The sequence below is a fragment of the Anastrepha obliqua genome, chromosome 3, assembly GCF_027943255.1.
Source record: "Anastrepha obliqua isolate idAnaObli1 chromosome 3, idAnaObli1_1.0, whole genome shotgun sequence".
NCBI lineage: Eukaryota > Metazoa > Arthropoda > Insecta > Diptera > Tephritidae > Anastrepha > Anastrepha obliqua.
In genome coordinates, this window is record NC_072894.1 from 139,098,715 (window position 1) to 139,115,800 (window position 17,086).

At 42.9% G+C, this 17,086-nt stretch overlaps 1 protein-coding gene across 1 annotated transcript; it reads left to right on the plus strand.

Moving 5' to 3' along the window:
- The first annotated feature begins 8,723 nt into the window (after positions 1-8,723).
- LOC129240902 (sulfotransferase 1 family member D1-like) lies at positions 8,724-12,984 on the plus strand. The gene is made up of 6 exons (XM_054876970.1): positions 8,724-8,911; positions 11,034-11,359; positions 11,422-11,554; positions 11,666-11,990; positions 12,292-12,364; positions 12,423-12,984. Exons 2-6 carry the CDS (start codon positions 11,037-11,039, stop codon positions 12,556-12,558), a joined length of 990 nt encoding a protein of 329 aa, XP_054732945.1. The 5' UTR covers positions 8,724-8,911; positions 11,034-11,036; the 3' UTR covers positions 12,559-12,984.
- Positions 12,985-17,086: the final 4,102 nt, after the last annotated feature.

The window sequence follows — 17,086 nt, forward strand, 5'->3', positions numbered from 1 at the left end:
TGGGGTAGCCAGCACCAGCAAAGGGCTTTCACCTAGCTTTCCGGGGACTTCGGGGGTATCTCTTCGAGGACCCCCCGTTAAGCCTAAACGGCAGCCTGGCCAGAGTAAGCGGTCCTTCTCTGACCTTCGTATGGCTACCAGGATCCTGGAGCGCTACGGTGGCCAGAATGACCCTCAGTTATCTGAGAGGCATTCTCAGACGCTCGAGTGGGCCAGGAAGGTGGTCAGAGGAGCAGAGGAGGGCAGCGGAAAGGGAGTGGAAGCGAGCGCTCCACACCCGGGCTCGGGAGTAAAAAGGCAACGCTCCCAGGAGGAGGACGTCTCCAAAGAGAAGAGACCCAAGATTGGTGGTGGCCCACCAAAATCGTTTAGCGAAGTCGCTAAGCAGGCGGGCTCCATCATTCTCGGGGTGATGGACAGCGGTAGGGAAGACGGCGCTATCTCTAGGGAGGAGTGGAAGAGGGTAGCGTCCGCCATCTCTGCCGTATTCATGAAGGTGGTGAGGGAAAACCCTGGACCACCTCCAAGCTGTGAAAGTGCCGGATGGCACTACGGTTCCTACAAGAGAATCGTCTGCGCTGACGAACGGTCAGCTTTGATGTATAGGGCGGCAGTAGCCTTGGTGGGAGAGGTATGGGAGGGAGCCAAGCTGAAGGTAGTGGACAGAAGGGATCTACCTGTGCGTCCGCGGGCACGTGTCTGGCTCCCCTCCGAACCCTCTGCTTCGAAGGAGATGGAGGAAATCCTCCGCTACTGTAACCCCAAACTTCCCACGCACAACTGGAGGGTGGTTAAGGTGGAGAAGACTGAGGGATCCTATCGGCAAGCGCTGATTCTGCTGAATGCAGAGTCTCTCAGTCCTCTTGCTGAAGCAAAGGGGATCATCAACTATGGCTTCGAGAAGGTAGTCCTTAAGGTCTACCATACCGATGCCAGAGGAGATGCCCCCGCACATCCGGAAGTGCTGGGAGAAGCAAGGCCCACAGTAGAGGAAGCTCCTGTGGACATGGAGGTAGATTCCGTCACGTCGGAGGGTGACAATGCTTATGACGTCCGCTCTTTACCGGGGTCCGTCATAAGCATCGGGTCGTTCTTCGACAGGGCGGAGGAGGAGAGGCTTCTGGCCTCGGAGAGCGAGGACGCCGTCCTGGAGGTGATGGAGAGGATCCTGGAGGATGAATATTCTTCAGATAAATCTTCAACACTCTAAGGCGGCGTCCGCCAACCTACTTATCCACCTTGAGCAAGGTGGAGCTGATATAGTCCTGATTCAGGAGCCGTGGCTGAGCAGCAACGGCATTTCTGGGCTCAGGACGAAAAGCTACAAACTGGTGGCGTATAGCAGGACAGGTAAACCAAGATCCTGTATACTCATCAGGAGGGAACTTAACGCATTTATTTTGCCTAATTTCAGCAATGAAGACATTGTGACGGTGAGTCTGGAGGGCCCGGCTGGAAAGCTATGGCTGATGTCCGTATATATGGCACACGATGACGAGGTGGAACCACCTCCGGCGCTGCTAAGGGAAACCCTGGCTGAAGCAAAACGCAGGAAAATCGGCGTTATCATAGGCACTGACGCGAACTCCCATCACACCTGCTGGGGAAGTTCTAACATCAATGCACGAGGTGAGTCACTTTTTGATTATATTTTAAACGAGGACTTGTTTATATGTAACAGGGGTAAGGACCCCACTTTTATTACCGCAGCCAGAGAAGAGGTGCTTGACCTTACTCTGGCTTCTTCCTCACTGATAAACCAAATCTCTGATTGGAGGGTGCTAAACACTCATTCCTTCTCGGACCATAGGTACATTCAGTTCTCTCTCACTCAAACTCGTCCAATAAGATCCCCGTACAGGAACCTGAGGAGGACGGACTGGGATGCATATTATAGAAATTTGCTGAGCTTACTCCCCAAGGCACCGGGAGGAAATCTAGATCTATCGGATGAAACGATCGACGAACTGGTGGAAACTTTCACCTCAGCTTGCAACACGGCCCTGGAAACTTCTTGTCCAATAACAGTTCTTCCCAGGAAGGAAAAACCGCCCTGGTGGACAACGGAGCTATCTGAGCTTAGGGCCTCATGGAGACGCCTTTTTAACAGGGCTAAAAGAATTAGGTCTCCCTCGGGATGGGAGCTGTATAAAGCAGGGCTAGGAATATACAAGTCCGAAATTAGAAAGGCTAAGAAGGACTCCTGGAGAAGCTTCTGCGAAAGCGTAGAGGGCTGCCATGAGTCCTCCAGGTTTAGACGAGTACTCACGAAGAGTTCCGCTCCCTTGGGGTACCTAAGAGACGAATCGGGGCGTTGGGCGATGAGCGGCGAGGAGTCACTGAAGTTACTTCTCGACGCCCATTTTCCGACGAGCCCAGCACCTAGCAGCACCGGCCTGGAGAGCACTTCAACTTGCATTCCGGACCGGGGCTGGTTGCTGGATAAGCGTCGCCTGGCTTGGGCCATTGACTCCTTTAAGCCCTTCAAGTCTCCTGGTCCTGACGGCATCATTCCTGCCCAACTACAGAAATCTGTGGAGGTATCATGCCGTTGGTTGAGCCCCATCTATGCGAGCTGCGTAGCCAGGGGCTACATACCAAGATCATGGAGGGCCGTGAGGGTTGTCTTTATACCCAAGGCAGGAAAGAGCTCGCACGTCTCCCCTAAGGACTTCAGACCAATTAGTCTCTCATCTTTCTTACTGAAAACCCTTGAGAGACTGATTGACCTGCACATAAGAAGCGAAATTCCTCGGGGCCGACTGTCGCATACTCAACATGCTTATTGCAAGGGTAGATCGGTGGAATCTGCCCTACATACAATCGTGGAAGAAATCGAAGAATCTCTTCTTCAGAAGGAGTTTGCGGTAGGCGCCTTCCTCGACATCGAGGGGGCTTTTAACAACGTCCTTCCGGAGGCAATTACCAGGTCTCTAGGTAAACTAGGGGTCGAAACCGACCTTATAAGACTTATCCACAAAATGCTTAGCGACAGAACTGTCACGGCAGAGTGGGGCGGTATCTCCATCCACCGGCAGGTGAGTAGAGGCACTCCGCAAGGTGGGGTTCTCTCACCATTCCTCTGGGTGGTTGTGCTAAATGATCTGTTGGAGGAGCTGGTGAAGGGAGGCTGCAGGGTAATTGCCTACGCGGATGACGTGGCACTAATTGTTAGAGGAAAATTTTTGGATACTCTGTACAACTTGATGCAGGGATATCTGAATGCAGTTATTAGATGGGCAACGGATTGTGGCCTGTCGGTGAATCCTCTTAAGACGGAGCTCGTCCTATTTACGAGGAAATATAAAATACCCAGAGCTCAACTTCCCTCAATAGGGGGCGCTCCTCTGATGCTTTCTGACAAAGTGAAGTACCTTGGTATTATCCTTGACAGCAAGCTTACATGGAAGCCCAATATTGAGGAAAGGGTGAGGAAGGCAACAATCGCCTTGTATGGGTGCAAGGGCGCAATTGGCAAAAGATGGGGCCTCTCGCCTCGAGTTGTTTTCTGGCTGTATAATACCATTGTAAAGCCTATCTTGTTATATGGAGTCATAGTCTGGTGGAACTCACTAGAGAAGACGACATTGGTGAAGAAGCTGGAAAGAGTTCAGAGGTCGGCACTCATTGGAATCAGTGGGGCGCTTCGAACGACTCCTACTCTGGCGCTCAACGCAATGTTAAATGTGGTACCTGTAGATATCGCAGGCAGAACTGCCGCAACACGTACCGCAATCAGACTGAGGGGCTGGAGCTATAAGCTCAATCTCCCTTATGGGCACTCAAGCATCCTCAGAAACTTTGAGTTCATCCCTCTGTCAACAGACCAGTGTATACCCTCATTTAGTCCGACCGGAACATTCACCACTTACATCCCGTCAAGGGAAGAGTGGACGGGGGGCTACACTTGGGGGCAGGGCCTGGTGAACCTGTTCACGGATGGATCGAAGTTGGAAGGAAAGGTTGGCGGAGGAGTCTTTTGCGAAGGGCTCCCCATCAGACTTAAATTCAGGCTACCGGACCACTGCAGTGTGTTCCAGGCAGAGGTAGCCGCAATCAAGGAGGCAGCTGATTGGCTGCTCAAATGTGTACTAACAGTCAAGAAGGTAAATATTTACTCCGATAGCCAAGCGGCAATAAGGGCCCTCGGGTCTATGACGGTGCATTCGGAATTGGTCAAGGAATGCTTGACCTCACTTTCGACTGCGTCCGAATTCTTTGACATCAGCCTCATCTGGGTTCCCGGTCACAGCGACATTGCGGGAAACTGTGAGGCGGATGAGCTGGCTAGACAAGGGACATGTGAGGTGATTTCCCCGCGGAGGGAGAAAATTGGAATCCCCCTGACTACCTGCGGTCTGCTCCTGGAAAGATGGGCATCGCGCAAACTCAGCGAGCGCTGGGAAAATGCACAAACGTGCAAAGTTGCGAAATCCTTCTGGCCACGTGTGGACCGAAGGCGCTCGGGTGAGCTTCTGAGGCTGACAAAATATCAGCTCTCCAATCTAGTGGGTTCTCTCACAGGACACAATGCGCGAGGAATGCATGCTGTGAGACTTGGAATCATCTCGAGTCCTTTCTGTGCTGGATGTATGGAGGATGAGGTGGAATCATCTCAGCACCTTCTCCTTAGCTGCCCTGCCCTGGCGGGGCTAAGATTCAAGCATCTTGGGTCTTACTTCTTTGCCACGCCTGCTGAGATAGCTGGCGCTGACATTAAAAATCTGATGAGTTTCATCAGCAGCATTAAGCTGTTGACGCAAACATAGTCATCGTTCATAATCCGCACGCTCCTAACCTTCCCATCACCACCTCTCCCCGCCCTCTCCCTGCACCTCATCGGTCCTTCCCCTCTCCTCACTTCCTTGACAATGGTATCACAAAGGACGAATTTCTCTTCGTCCAAGTGTGCCCACTCCCGGGGCAACCATACTAACCTAACCTAACCTAACCTGCCTCCGTTTGAATACAATTTTTTTTCACTTACATAGGTGACTACATAGTAGTAGAGCGGGCTCGACTGTAATCACGAGTTGTTTCAATAAAGCGAATTTATGTTTTTTGTTTGAATTACTTACACATTCACACACAAATATAAGTTTTATTGGATTAACATTTCTTACCTCTGTTTGGATTGCGAAATTCTATCTGTTTGTGTATATTTACGTCCGCGTTCGATTAACGAAAGATGCAGTCAAGCAATGTAATAAATGAGATCACTCTGACGTCTTTACAGGGTCCGACACTCGAAGTGTAACCAATTAGAAAAGCCATACATTTAGTTTGGAAAGTTACTTTTATTCAATTAAAAGTAAAAAATGTGTGAAAATATTACAAAATCAAGAATCAATTAACGTTTGCTCAGTATGACTTTTCCCTTGACTATGGCCTTGAGAGGGTCCAGAAACGAATCGCAAGCTGCCTGAATGTGACTTGCAGGTATTTTGGCCCACTCGTGGACAATGGCTTTCTTCAGCGCGTCGAGACTGGGAAACCTTTTAGTCCGAACGTTACTCTCCAAAATCGCCTAAAGAGAATAATTCATCGGATTCGCGCCTGGTGAATTTGAAAGCCATTGTGTGGACGCTATGAAGTTTGGAACGATTTTTTTTAGCCATTCTTGGTTCACTCGAGCTTTTTGAGACGTTGCCGAGTCATGTTGAAGCGTCCATGGTCTGCTACCGAAATGTTTGTCTGCCCATGGCCTTAAAGCAACCTCCAGAATACTTTCCCGATAATATTTATTTCGCATTTACCTTGGCGCCAGTGTCGATGAAAACGATTGGAGAGCGGTCATCTGCGGTTACATCGGCCCAAACCGTTACCTGTGGTGGGTGCTGCCTCGCGGTGGTCAATTGATGACTCAAATTCTCGTATGAACAGTAAGTCAAATAAATCCTATCCTTTTAGAAGTTTACGAATTACTCAATTTGAAAAATTGGCTCGTCAGAAAACACAGTAGTCGGAAATCTACCGCTTTCGGCCAGGCAAAGCAACTCCTCCGCTCTCTTAAGTCTGACTTGTTGCTGCGTTGGTGTGAAATCATGCGCCTTTTGGATCTTGCAAGACATGACTTTGATATCATTTTTCAGTATGAGGCGAATGCTACGGTCAGATATTTTCAGTTATTTCGCCATTTGATGGATACTTCGTCGGGGATCTCGCTCAATTCGCTTCTTCACTTTTTGGACCATTCCACGTGACGTCGCAGTTTTTTGATGGCCACCTTCATAAAATGGTGTGATAAACCAACACTTTATTCACTTTAAGTGTCTCGAGCTCACGAACAATCGCTGGTTGCGATTTTCCAGCCAAATATAATGCAAACAGACTCTTAGCTTTGAAATACAGGGTAGGCCATTTAAAGCGGGCCCATTTGTTTCTGAAAAAAAACATTGAAAAAAACATTTTTTTTTGTGTTGATATGAAAAATCATTTATTTTGATTCAAGGAGATTTGTTCCAGCTAGTTTTTGAAAATGATATCCTTCAAATGTTTGCCTCTGGCCTTGATGGCCAAATGTGTCCTTTTTTCGGCGTTTTCCATCGTTTTGGCCAATATTTCGGCCGGTATGGCGGCGATTTCGCGTCGGATATTGTTTTTAAGTTGAGTTAGAGTCCTTGGCTTGTTGATGTATACCTTGGATTTCAGATAACCCCACAAATAAAAGTCCGGTGGCGTCAAATCTGGTGATCTCGGTGGCCACGGAAAATCACCATTTTTCGAAATCAACCTTCCAGGGAACAATGGCTTCAAAAAATCGATTGTAGCGCGTGAAGTGTGGCATGTAGCCCCGTCCTGTTGGAACCAGTAGCCTTCCATGCGCCTGAGTGTTGTCCTGGCGATGCCTAATTCCTGAGAACGACGATAACTCGATGTTCGCGGAGCCTCCTCAACACTGGCTCGTACAGCCTCGATATTTTCAGCAGAACGTCGTGTACGTTGTCTGGATGCGTGGCTGGTATTGCTGAGACTACCGTGGTTAATAAATTTTGCGTATAAACGCTGTAAAGTGCTTTTGGATGGCGCACTTTTAACTTTATTTTTTTTTTTAAACGCACGTTGAGTTTTCACAATTGAGAAGTTATTTTGGATGTAAAGCTGAATTATTTCAGCGCGTTCTTTTGGAGTGTACTGCTCCATGGTAAAAATTGTCTTGGACTGACGCTTCCAACGCGCTATGTCATTAGTCGATCTGACGTTCCTGTCAAAAGTTATAGGGTTGCCCGATGGGCCCGCTTTAAATGGCCTACCCTGTACATTTCGCGTTTACTCTCGGCAAAATGCTTCCGCGCGCTTTTAAACAATATGCTGGACTGTCATTTAGTCAACTAACAACGAGTGCCGGACCCTGTAATTTCAGATTATTATACATACACATATACTTGTACACAGGCCGCGAAAAACAACTTTTTAATCAGCTCTGACTAATTCAATTTTTTCTTGTTTTGAACGCTCATTATATGTTTTAAAAAAGTATGGTTCATTTTACAACAAATATCGCATAAATCCAAGCTTCCACCTTCATAAAAAATTAGAAAATTACCAAAAAACTTTTCATCTAATTCCACGGTTTTTAATTGGAATTTCAAGGTAGAGTTTTGGTATGCAGTTAAATGTTTTTTTTTGCGGGTAAGGGGTGGAAAATGCCTAATGCATCATCAAAGCTGCCGTCGCAGCAATGGTATGTCCGGAGATTAAAAAACTCCCCCTCGTTTGGAATCGTTACCCACTCTGAAACCTCTTTCGCATTCCTTCAGAATGGCGTTACACCTTCCGAATTACAAAGGTCTATACCTAGGTGCTTGCGTCCACGTCCGACTTTTTTATTCGCAGAATTCTTTTCGCGAAACCACTGATGATCTCCCACGTTTCCTCGCTATTTAGCATTTTGGCGATTACATTTTCAGTGGTTATGTGACCGACTGCATTCACAGCGTTCGACGTTCTTGTTCCCAATGCATGCATGCGTGTGCTCAGTGCCATCTTCGACGGCATCCCCGTATATGCATGTGGGATGTTCGCTATTTCCCTTCTTTGAATAGGTATTTTCGGAAATACCCCTGCCCCGAAAGCATTTGGGTTGTATAAAAAGTGATTTCACCGAAGTTCCTGCTGTTCGATTTGGCGACGTCGTTTATAGGACGTCTATCTACCGTGTGTTTCGTTAATCCAGCGGTCTTGCCGTAGCCTTAGCGTGTTATCTCTTATTTCGCGCGCTACAGGTTTGGTAACTCTTCTTTCCATTCCGTACTTTTTTAAAGCAGGTTTATAGATTTCAAAGTGCTTCAAATTTCTCGTTGATTTTTCATAATTAATTTTTACTGATGGTTTTGCGTATTTTCTCCATATAACAAATACACAAACTTTTCTTTATATGGAGAAATAGAAAATACTTTTCTATAATTTTGGTGTTTCATGCACGGAAAATCGAAGCTACGCACTTCCGAATTCTGAATGGTAGTCACGCACCAACCCATTCGGCTACGGCGGGCGCTTAGTACTATGCTTAAGAAAAAAATAAAATTTTCCTTTCCAATTTTACTTTAGATATATCAACAATTATGCAAATCCACTGCAATTTCTTACCATATCTGCTGCGCTTCGATTCATGGAGGGTGGGAACACCGGCTCAGACACACAAAGTTTATTTAATTATGAATTCGTTGCACTTGCAATGCTTCGGATACCTTTTTGTAGCATTTACTCTGTGTAACTGTAAATGGCACTTATTCAGAAGAAAAGCTCAAGTTAAACGCGCTGTTATCTCGAAAGCTTTTGAAAGTAAATGTTTATAATCAAATAAATCTTGGTTCAACCATTTCCAATTCATTTGGTGGCAATCAAACCCTTCAGTTCGTTTTTCCAGTGCAAATCGCAACAATTACAAGGAAGGGATATACAATTTCGAGTACGCAATTCAATTTATAATATTAATATAATATTAAACTATTTTAGATATTATAAGTGAATATAATGCGACATTTTATTAGGTGAAGTAAATAATTCTGAGCGTTTTCCGCTAGAAGCGTTTTTCGAGGCACATCTGACGATGCACGTATATACGATTATAGTTACTATACAGTGTTTGTGAAACCAGTTGTGTGTTACATCATTTCAAAATAAAGATAGAAAAACAACAAATTTGAAACATTTTTCCGTACCACTAGGATTAAGGCAAAAAGTCGTCGCAGGGTGCCAAGAAAATGTGTGACGTTTGTGTACTCAATAAATGTATGCAGTACAAAATGCAGCAGCAAAGCGGGGGTCAGGTTACGTCACAGGTCACAAGTTGTCACAGAATGTGCAAAGGTTTACTTGGGCTTGCAGGGTCCATGGTGATAAAATATGTGGGGCCTCCAGTGATTACCTTCTGTAAATCTACTTTCAATATAAATATTAGGTGCGCAACTAAGTTCTTGCTGTTTTTTGATGAAAATACAACTTTATTCTGAAAAAATGGTTACAAGGGAATCATTGAAAGTATTGCCCATCGCTGGCTACTACTTTTATCCATCTTTCTGGTAGATTTCGTATACCGTCGCGGTAACCCTGTTTATCTTTTGAGGCTATCCACGGATCAAGCCATTTTTTGATGTCTTCATATGAATGGAACTCCTTGTCAGCTAGACCATGTGCCATCGATCGGAGCGGGTGATAATCGACGACGCAATATCTGGAGAATATGGGGCCCCACCCGCCAAGATTTTCCATTTCAGTGTTTCCAGGTAGGATTTAACGGGTTTGGCAACGTGAGGCCGAGCGTAGTCATGCTGTAGAATCACTTTTTCATGCCTCTCCGCGTATTGCGGCCGCTTCTCGTGCAGTGCTCGGCTCAATCGCATCAATTGAAGTCAATACCGACCCCCAGTGATGGTTTCGCTTGGTTTTAACAGTTCATAATAAATAACACCAACTTGGTCCACATGACTTTCTTTTCTTTGGATTGCTGTAATGAATCAATTTTTAGTCACCCGACACGATGCAATGAAGAAAACCGTTCCTTTTTTGCCGCTGGAGCAGTTGTTCACAGGCGAAAAAAGGACGTTCAACATCCCTTGGTTTTAACTCATAAGGAACCCAACTCCCCTGATTCTGTATCATTCCCAAAGCATGTAATCGCTTGGGAATAGATTGGCGGGTAACTCCTAATACTGAATCATGCTCTTCTTGCGTTTGACACGGATCTTCATGGAGTAATGCCTAGAATTCAGCATCTTCGAAGGTTGACGATTATTCGGCACAAAATCAGACATTTTCACTAAACTAAAAGTATATGATAGCAATCAAAAATCACTAATGTGTCGAAGCAGTTTATTTACCATATGTCTAAGCTTGGTTTATGACGTTTAACTTATGTTGGAATCGACTAGCACACAATGCTGGCGGCATCTATTGACAAACAGCGGGAACTTAGTTGCGCACCTAATATAATTCGGGATATTTTAGTTTGTTTCTGGATATCTCTTTTTTAAATATTATTCACTTAGTTCAAAACATGTCAAACTAACAATTCTTACAGCAGGTTAAATCATAGATTCAGAACATTTTTTAAAAATTGTAAACTTAATTTCTTAAAACTTCTCTTTGAGACAAATGCATGAATTTGCAAACAAAAAAGAGACGAATTTGTTCTCGCACACATATATTTATGTTTTGGCCACCAAAAGGTAATAATGAGATTTGGATTTATTTATTCTTTCAACAATTTTTATCCAAAATATCTCCTGCACTTGGAGGAGAGAACTATCATATCAACTAATCAGAAATTTTCTATACTTAAATAACACCGACATGTCGGGATTCCGGAATTGGCATCTCTAATGTCTAATAGCTTGCTAATTTTATTGTGAAAAGGAATCAACGGTCGACCAGAAGACCGATGCTGTGACAGTAGAAAAAAAAATGGACGCTAGGCAAACTAAAATTTGATTTTATTTTTTTTATATTTATTTATTTTTAAGCATACCATTAATATCATACCCTAAAAATAATACCAAATAAAAAATAAATAAATACATACGATTTTTCAGAACATGTTTCACATTAAACCACACGAGAATGCCGCTGATGCTCTCGTAAAACGTCAAAGGATGAAAATGCTAAAAATGTCTACTAATGGAGATTTTATACCCTTAAAATGGAATTGGGCCGAAACTTGGTGCTCTGTGCCTGGTAGCTTTGAAGAATATTTTCAACGAATTTACAATTTCCAAGTAAAGTCTGATGACATCTTCATATCGACATTTCCCAAATGTGGTACAACTTGGATACAGGAAGCCACTTGGTTGTTGCTGAATAATTTGGACTATGAAACGGCTAATAGAATCCATCTCGTAGATCGCAGCGTATATATGGAGTAAGGAAGAATGAGTTTTTACAAAAATACAAAAATTTGCTACCGCATTTCTATGTAAATAGTTTGAGCCTGCTATATGACACCTTCCATGACGATAGCATCACAGCGGCCATGCAGTTGAAGTCACCGCGTTGCATTAAATCTCATCTGCCAGCGCATTTGCTACCTCATCAAATTTGGCAGAAGAGAGTGAAGGTTGGTTTTGAAAGTAGAAGAAAGGAAAAAACCAAAATTCGTTATTTAAATATAAATGCACAAAACTTGTTTAAAGTTTTCCTATAAATATACAATTATTCCGTTTTTCAGTTGGTTTACTGCGCTCGCAACCCAAAAGATGTCGTTTTGTCTTACGGCCATTTTCTGCGCAGCAAAGGTGCCTACGGTGGCAGTATGCAGGAATTCATCGATGACTTCTTAAATGCAGAATCGGCATACACACCTTTTTGGCCGCATGTATTTACCATGTGGCAAATGCGCTCAGAGTCGAATGTATTTTTTACCACTTTTGAAGAAATGAAACGCGATTTGAGGGGCGTAATAAAACGATTGAATGAATTCTTAGAGAAACCAAACTTGAGTGAAGCGCAAATGGAGAAACTGTTAAATCATCTGTCGTTCGAAAATATGAGAGGTAGGTAAAATAAGACGGTGCAAAATTAGTCATTGAATTTTGTTGTTTGCATACATTTTTTACTAAATTTAAAAAGAAAATAAAAAAATGATTTCGACTTTACGCGCTCCATTTGTTGTCTGTTTGTATGCTGCAGCAGTCTAGTTTAAAAGTGTCAAATATGATTGACGCACGACGCCATTTGCAAAAATTATAAATTTTTCGATAGGATGATTAATTTTGCGCCACCTTGCATATAACTTTACTCGACCCGCGGAATATGGCAAAGTAAAAAAAAATAAAAAATTATTCAATATTCCAGCAAATCAGCAGGTGAATCCCACTAAAATAATTAAAAATACGGATGATCGTTCCAACGTTGAAGCCGATTTCCAGTAAGAATCACAAAAAATATGTAAATCTCTTTTGATCTCGTAACTTAATCTGTTTCAGATTCATGCGTCGTGGCATAGTTGGCAGCTACAAAGACGAATTGTCTGAAACGAATCAACGGCGCTTGAATGAATGGTCAGCACAGTTCTTGCAAGAATTTAATGTGACTGCAGCTGATATTTTTGGCGGTTTCTAGATTTTTTTTTCATTAATGGAAAGAGGATATTTTTGATGTGATAACGTCTTATAATTCGATTTAGCCGGCTGCACGCACGAAAAAATGTGTCGTTACCTTGCTCATTTGTCGTTACCTTGCTCATTAGTGTTACCTTCCTCATTAGTGTTACCTTGCTCATTTGTCGTTACCTTGCTCATTTGTCGTTACCTCGCTCATTGCCGTTACCTTGAATGAACTGCAAGCGAAAGCGCGGAACGAACAAAGCAAACGAACGGCAACGTTCGACATCTTGCTCTCTCCTACTTAAGTGAGCGTATATATGTATGTATATGCGCATATGTACATATATAAATTCACGTATTTGTATTTGCATATGCCTTCTTATTGATTATTATTAATTTGATTTACTTGAAGAATTTAAAATAAAACCAAGTTTGTTAATAATACCTGTTGTTTTAATGTTATTATTATTAATTTTTTTATTATATAATATATGAAGGAAAAATGTATGGTAATATTTACCATATACCTTATAAGATATGTTTATTTTATTTATTTATTTATTTATTTTATTTTATTTATTTGTATACTAATTATGTATATAAACATGCATATACATATACAATTTCGCGCAATTTTCAAAAAGAACAAATCTATATGTAAAGATGCATACAAGTCATATGGACATATCAAATATACGAATCTATTCCGTACGAAAGCAAATGTGCTTGAACTGCAAGCGAGAGCGCGGAACGAACGACAAAGAGCACAATCGGCCCCGCGTTCGGCAACGTTCGACATCTGGCTCTGTCCTACTTGAGTGAGCATATATATGTATGTATATGCGCATATGTATATAAATTCACATACTTGTATTTGCATATGCCTTCTTCCTGTGTGCATGGTAATGAACCATTTCTCTGTTGAGAAGAGGACGATGATAGGAAAAGTAGGAAATGAAAGGGGGTGTTTCGAGTGTAATGTGTCTTGAGAAAGTCAAATCGATGATGGTGCCTCTTAGTGTTGTTGACTTATTAACGTCTGATGCACAATCGAAATTGAACATATCTTTCATGAATTTGATAAATGTTTCGTCATTTTTCACGTTTGTGTAAATGTAACTTGACCTATTCCCCTGGGATTCCATTTACATTCTTCTCTATATCCATACAAAATATCTGTCAAACAAATAAAATTAAAATTTTGTTTTGAAAATTGCAACCATTACATCAGTATCTTCTTATGACGTTGTCACGTTAAACTATCGTCAGTAAACCGACTTTACAGACAACTTCTTTTTTAATAACATCTAAGTTTTTGAAATAAAAAACGTATTAATGGAAAGATGAATGCTTCATCTTTGAACAAAAATTTTCAATAGTTTTTTATGCAGTTTTCGATTGAAATTGCATGCACAACAGTCTTCGTAAAAACGCTTTCTCGACACGTTAAATAAGAAACATTTTTGTTTTCACAATTTTTATATAATTTTACTCACTAATCTTACTTTTTTATTATTTATGCAACTTCAAATACCGCAAGAATTATTACACTGAGCGGCAACCCAAATCACAAATGAGGAGATCGATATACAGACGCGCGAAACCAGAGTTCAAATATAATAAACTTGGCTTTTCACAGATGCTTTTTAAGGTATTTGAAAGTTTCAACAAGTGTCGTGTAAATTTAACCCTTTGGGGACGAGTTTCGGCATATAGCCGCCCAAGCCGTTTTACCGTTGTGGACGCGTGTCGGCATTTAGCCGCCCAAATTAGTTCGTAGCTGTAAGGCTCGCGACGTCTGTGGTTCTGAGCGATAAGATACGCATAGGGATAGTAAAAGAGTCACGGTTTCATTCAAATGCATTAGAGGCCACTAGCGATGAAGTCTTATCTTCTTGATAATGTAAACTTACGATGTGAGATTACGGTAGAGTTCGAACGAATTTCAGTTCTTCGATTCAGTCTCCCAGGGTCACTGCCAGAGGAACCATCAGACTTTTTATATATTTTATATTTTAACCTATGATGTCTAAGCGATCTAGAGATGATACATCTAACGTATGTGACAGTTCTGATGAATATTACTTTGAATCTGATAAGACCGAAGATGACGGCCGGAATATAAAACGTACACATAAATACAACCAAACTTCTTTTTGTTGTTTTTTTTTTCAATTTGTTTGTTTATAATTATTTTTTGATTTTATGAAAAACTTTTCTTGTGTTAATACCTCCAATACCTTTCGTCCTCAGCGACGCTCGGCCGTCGAGCGGTTCCGTCCTCAAAGAGTGGAAATTATAAAAAGTACGAGTATCAAACGAAAGAGGACATTAGTCCTCTGGTTAGGCAAAGTGGCTGTCTTACGGCGCACCTAGGCCAAATAGAGGCTCCTTGTGGCAGTGTAAACAGTCATAGGATTTTTTATTTGTAGTTATGCTGTGGTAAATGCTCTTCATAGTTACTATTCTTGAATATGCTTGACAATTTTCAAACTGTATATTTTGCGAATTGCTTGGGTCTGGTAATGGTAATGGTAGTGGTTGTACGGGTTAGACCAAGGCCTTTATGCACTGCGACCAGATTGATCTATTGTGCGCCTTTATCTACTTAATTATAATTATTTAGTATACCGAGGAATCGGACCAGCTCCTTAGGAGGGATCAATTGTAGGTCTTCCTCTTGTAGTAGGTGTGACCCCAGGATTCTGTGAACGTGCCTCCTGTGGCTGTGAACGTGCCTCCTGTGGCCACCTCACAGTTGGTGATTAAGTGTTCCATAGACTCCTCTTCATTACAGCAGAATCTACATAAACTAGTGCCAGATAGTTCTATTGTGTTAAAGAGTTTATTACAGGCAAAGTGTCCCGTAAGTGCTCCACAGAGTATTCTGAGGCCCTTTTTATCTTGTGTTAGAGCAGATTTTGTTCTGTTGGCATTGAATTCAAACACTTTTTGGAGTGATTAAGGCCGCTGCCTTCTCCCGGACAAACGCACAGAAGGTGTTCTAAAGTCTCCTCAACATCCTCTCTGCATTTTCTGCATTTGTCCGTGTAAGCAATCCCTATCTTGCATGCATGTGCAGCCAATAGATTGTGACCTGTTAGCATACCTATGATAGTTCTGCATTCCTTTCGCGAGAGCGTAAGTACGAATTGAGTCAGTTTTTTGTCGTTAGTTTTACACATGACTTTTGCTGTTTTGCATGTGGTCAGGTTAGACTAGGTAGTCTTCTACTTGCCTTTTCATGTGGTCGTCCATTTCGTTATACATTGTGTTTAGCGGTTTTGGTATGTCGTTCTCTTGTTCAAATGGTAGTCTCACAGCACTTTTTGCTACCGCATCTACTATTTCGTTCCCCATAATGCCATTGTGACCAGGTACCCAGTAGATATGCAGCCTACTGTTTCCGGCTAGCCTTTCTATGGCCTCCCTTCTCCGTCGAACATTTTTGGACTTAATACAATATGAGATTATTGCTCTTATTGCTGCTTGACTATCCACGTATATATTAATTGTTGAGTTCTTTCTTGTTCTAGCGTAGGCTAGCTCCGCGGCCTTCCCCACAGCAAAAACTTCCGCTTGGAAAATACTGCTGTGGTCTGACAGCTTGATAGGCTGCCTTATTCCTAGTTTTAAGCAGTAAATACCCGCTCCCACTCCGTCTGGAGTTTTCGAGCCGTCTGTATAGATGTGAAAAGTTCTATGGCCAGGCTTCATGCCTTTGTGCCATCCCTCCTCTTCAATTGTAGTGCGAAGCCTTCTCTCCCAATTAAAGTACGGAATCATGTAGTCCGTGCCACCTGAGCTCCACTTTTCTATTGAGCTGTGACCGAAGGTTCTGCAGGTGAATACCCCCGCAGCCATTAGCCTCCTCGCGGATTTCGCTGCCAGGTTTTCCGCCATGAGGTCAATAGGTGGCATGCTGAGTATCATTTCCAGCGCCGCCGTTGGAGTGGTCTTCATCGCTCCTGTTATGCACAGAGTAGCGAGTCGTTGAATCCTTTCCAGTGGCATTAACTATGTCAGTTTTCTTGACGCAGTCCACCATACTAAGGTTCCATACAGCAATATCGGTCTGATTACTGCTGTGTAACACCAATGCATCAGAGAGGGTGATAGACCCCAAGTAACGCCCAGCATTCTTTTACATGCGTACAACTCATTACTGGCCTTTTTCACCTTCTCCTCAACGTTGTGCCTTCACAGCAATTTGCTGTCCAGTATTACTCCGAGGTACTTCGCATAATCTTTGAGAAGTAGTCATTGTTGCCTAGCTTCGGGAGGTTCCACGCCGGAACTTTGTACTTCCTGGTAAAAAGTACCATGTCCGTTTTTCCCGCGTTTATCCCTAGCCCTGCGCGAGATGCCCATTGGTGTATCGTTTTGAGAGTGTTGTTCATGACATTACTGATGGTGTCCAGGTATTTTCCCGTAACTACTATAGCTATGTCATCGGCATATGCTACTAGTTTAGGTGCCCCTCTGTCAAGTTTCTTAAGAATTTCATTTGCTACTAGTAACCATAATAGCGGCGATAGTACCCC

Excerpts from the sequence above, each read along its gene's own strand:
- LOC129240902 (XM_054876970.1), top strand. The coding sequence starts at position 11,037 with ATGTTTCACATTAAACCACACGAGAATGCCGCTGATGCTCTCGTAAAA. Across the intron at positions 11,360-11,421 it reads GATCGCAGCGTATATATGGA|TTTGAGCCTGCTATATGACA; the intron begins GTAAGGAAGAAT and ends CTATGTAAATAG. Across the intron at positions 11,555-11,665 it reads TTTGGCAGAAGAGAGTGAAG|TTGGTTTACTGCGCTCGCAA; the intron begins GTTGGTTTTGAA and ends TCCGTTTTTCAG.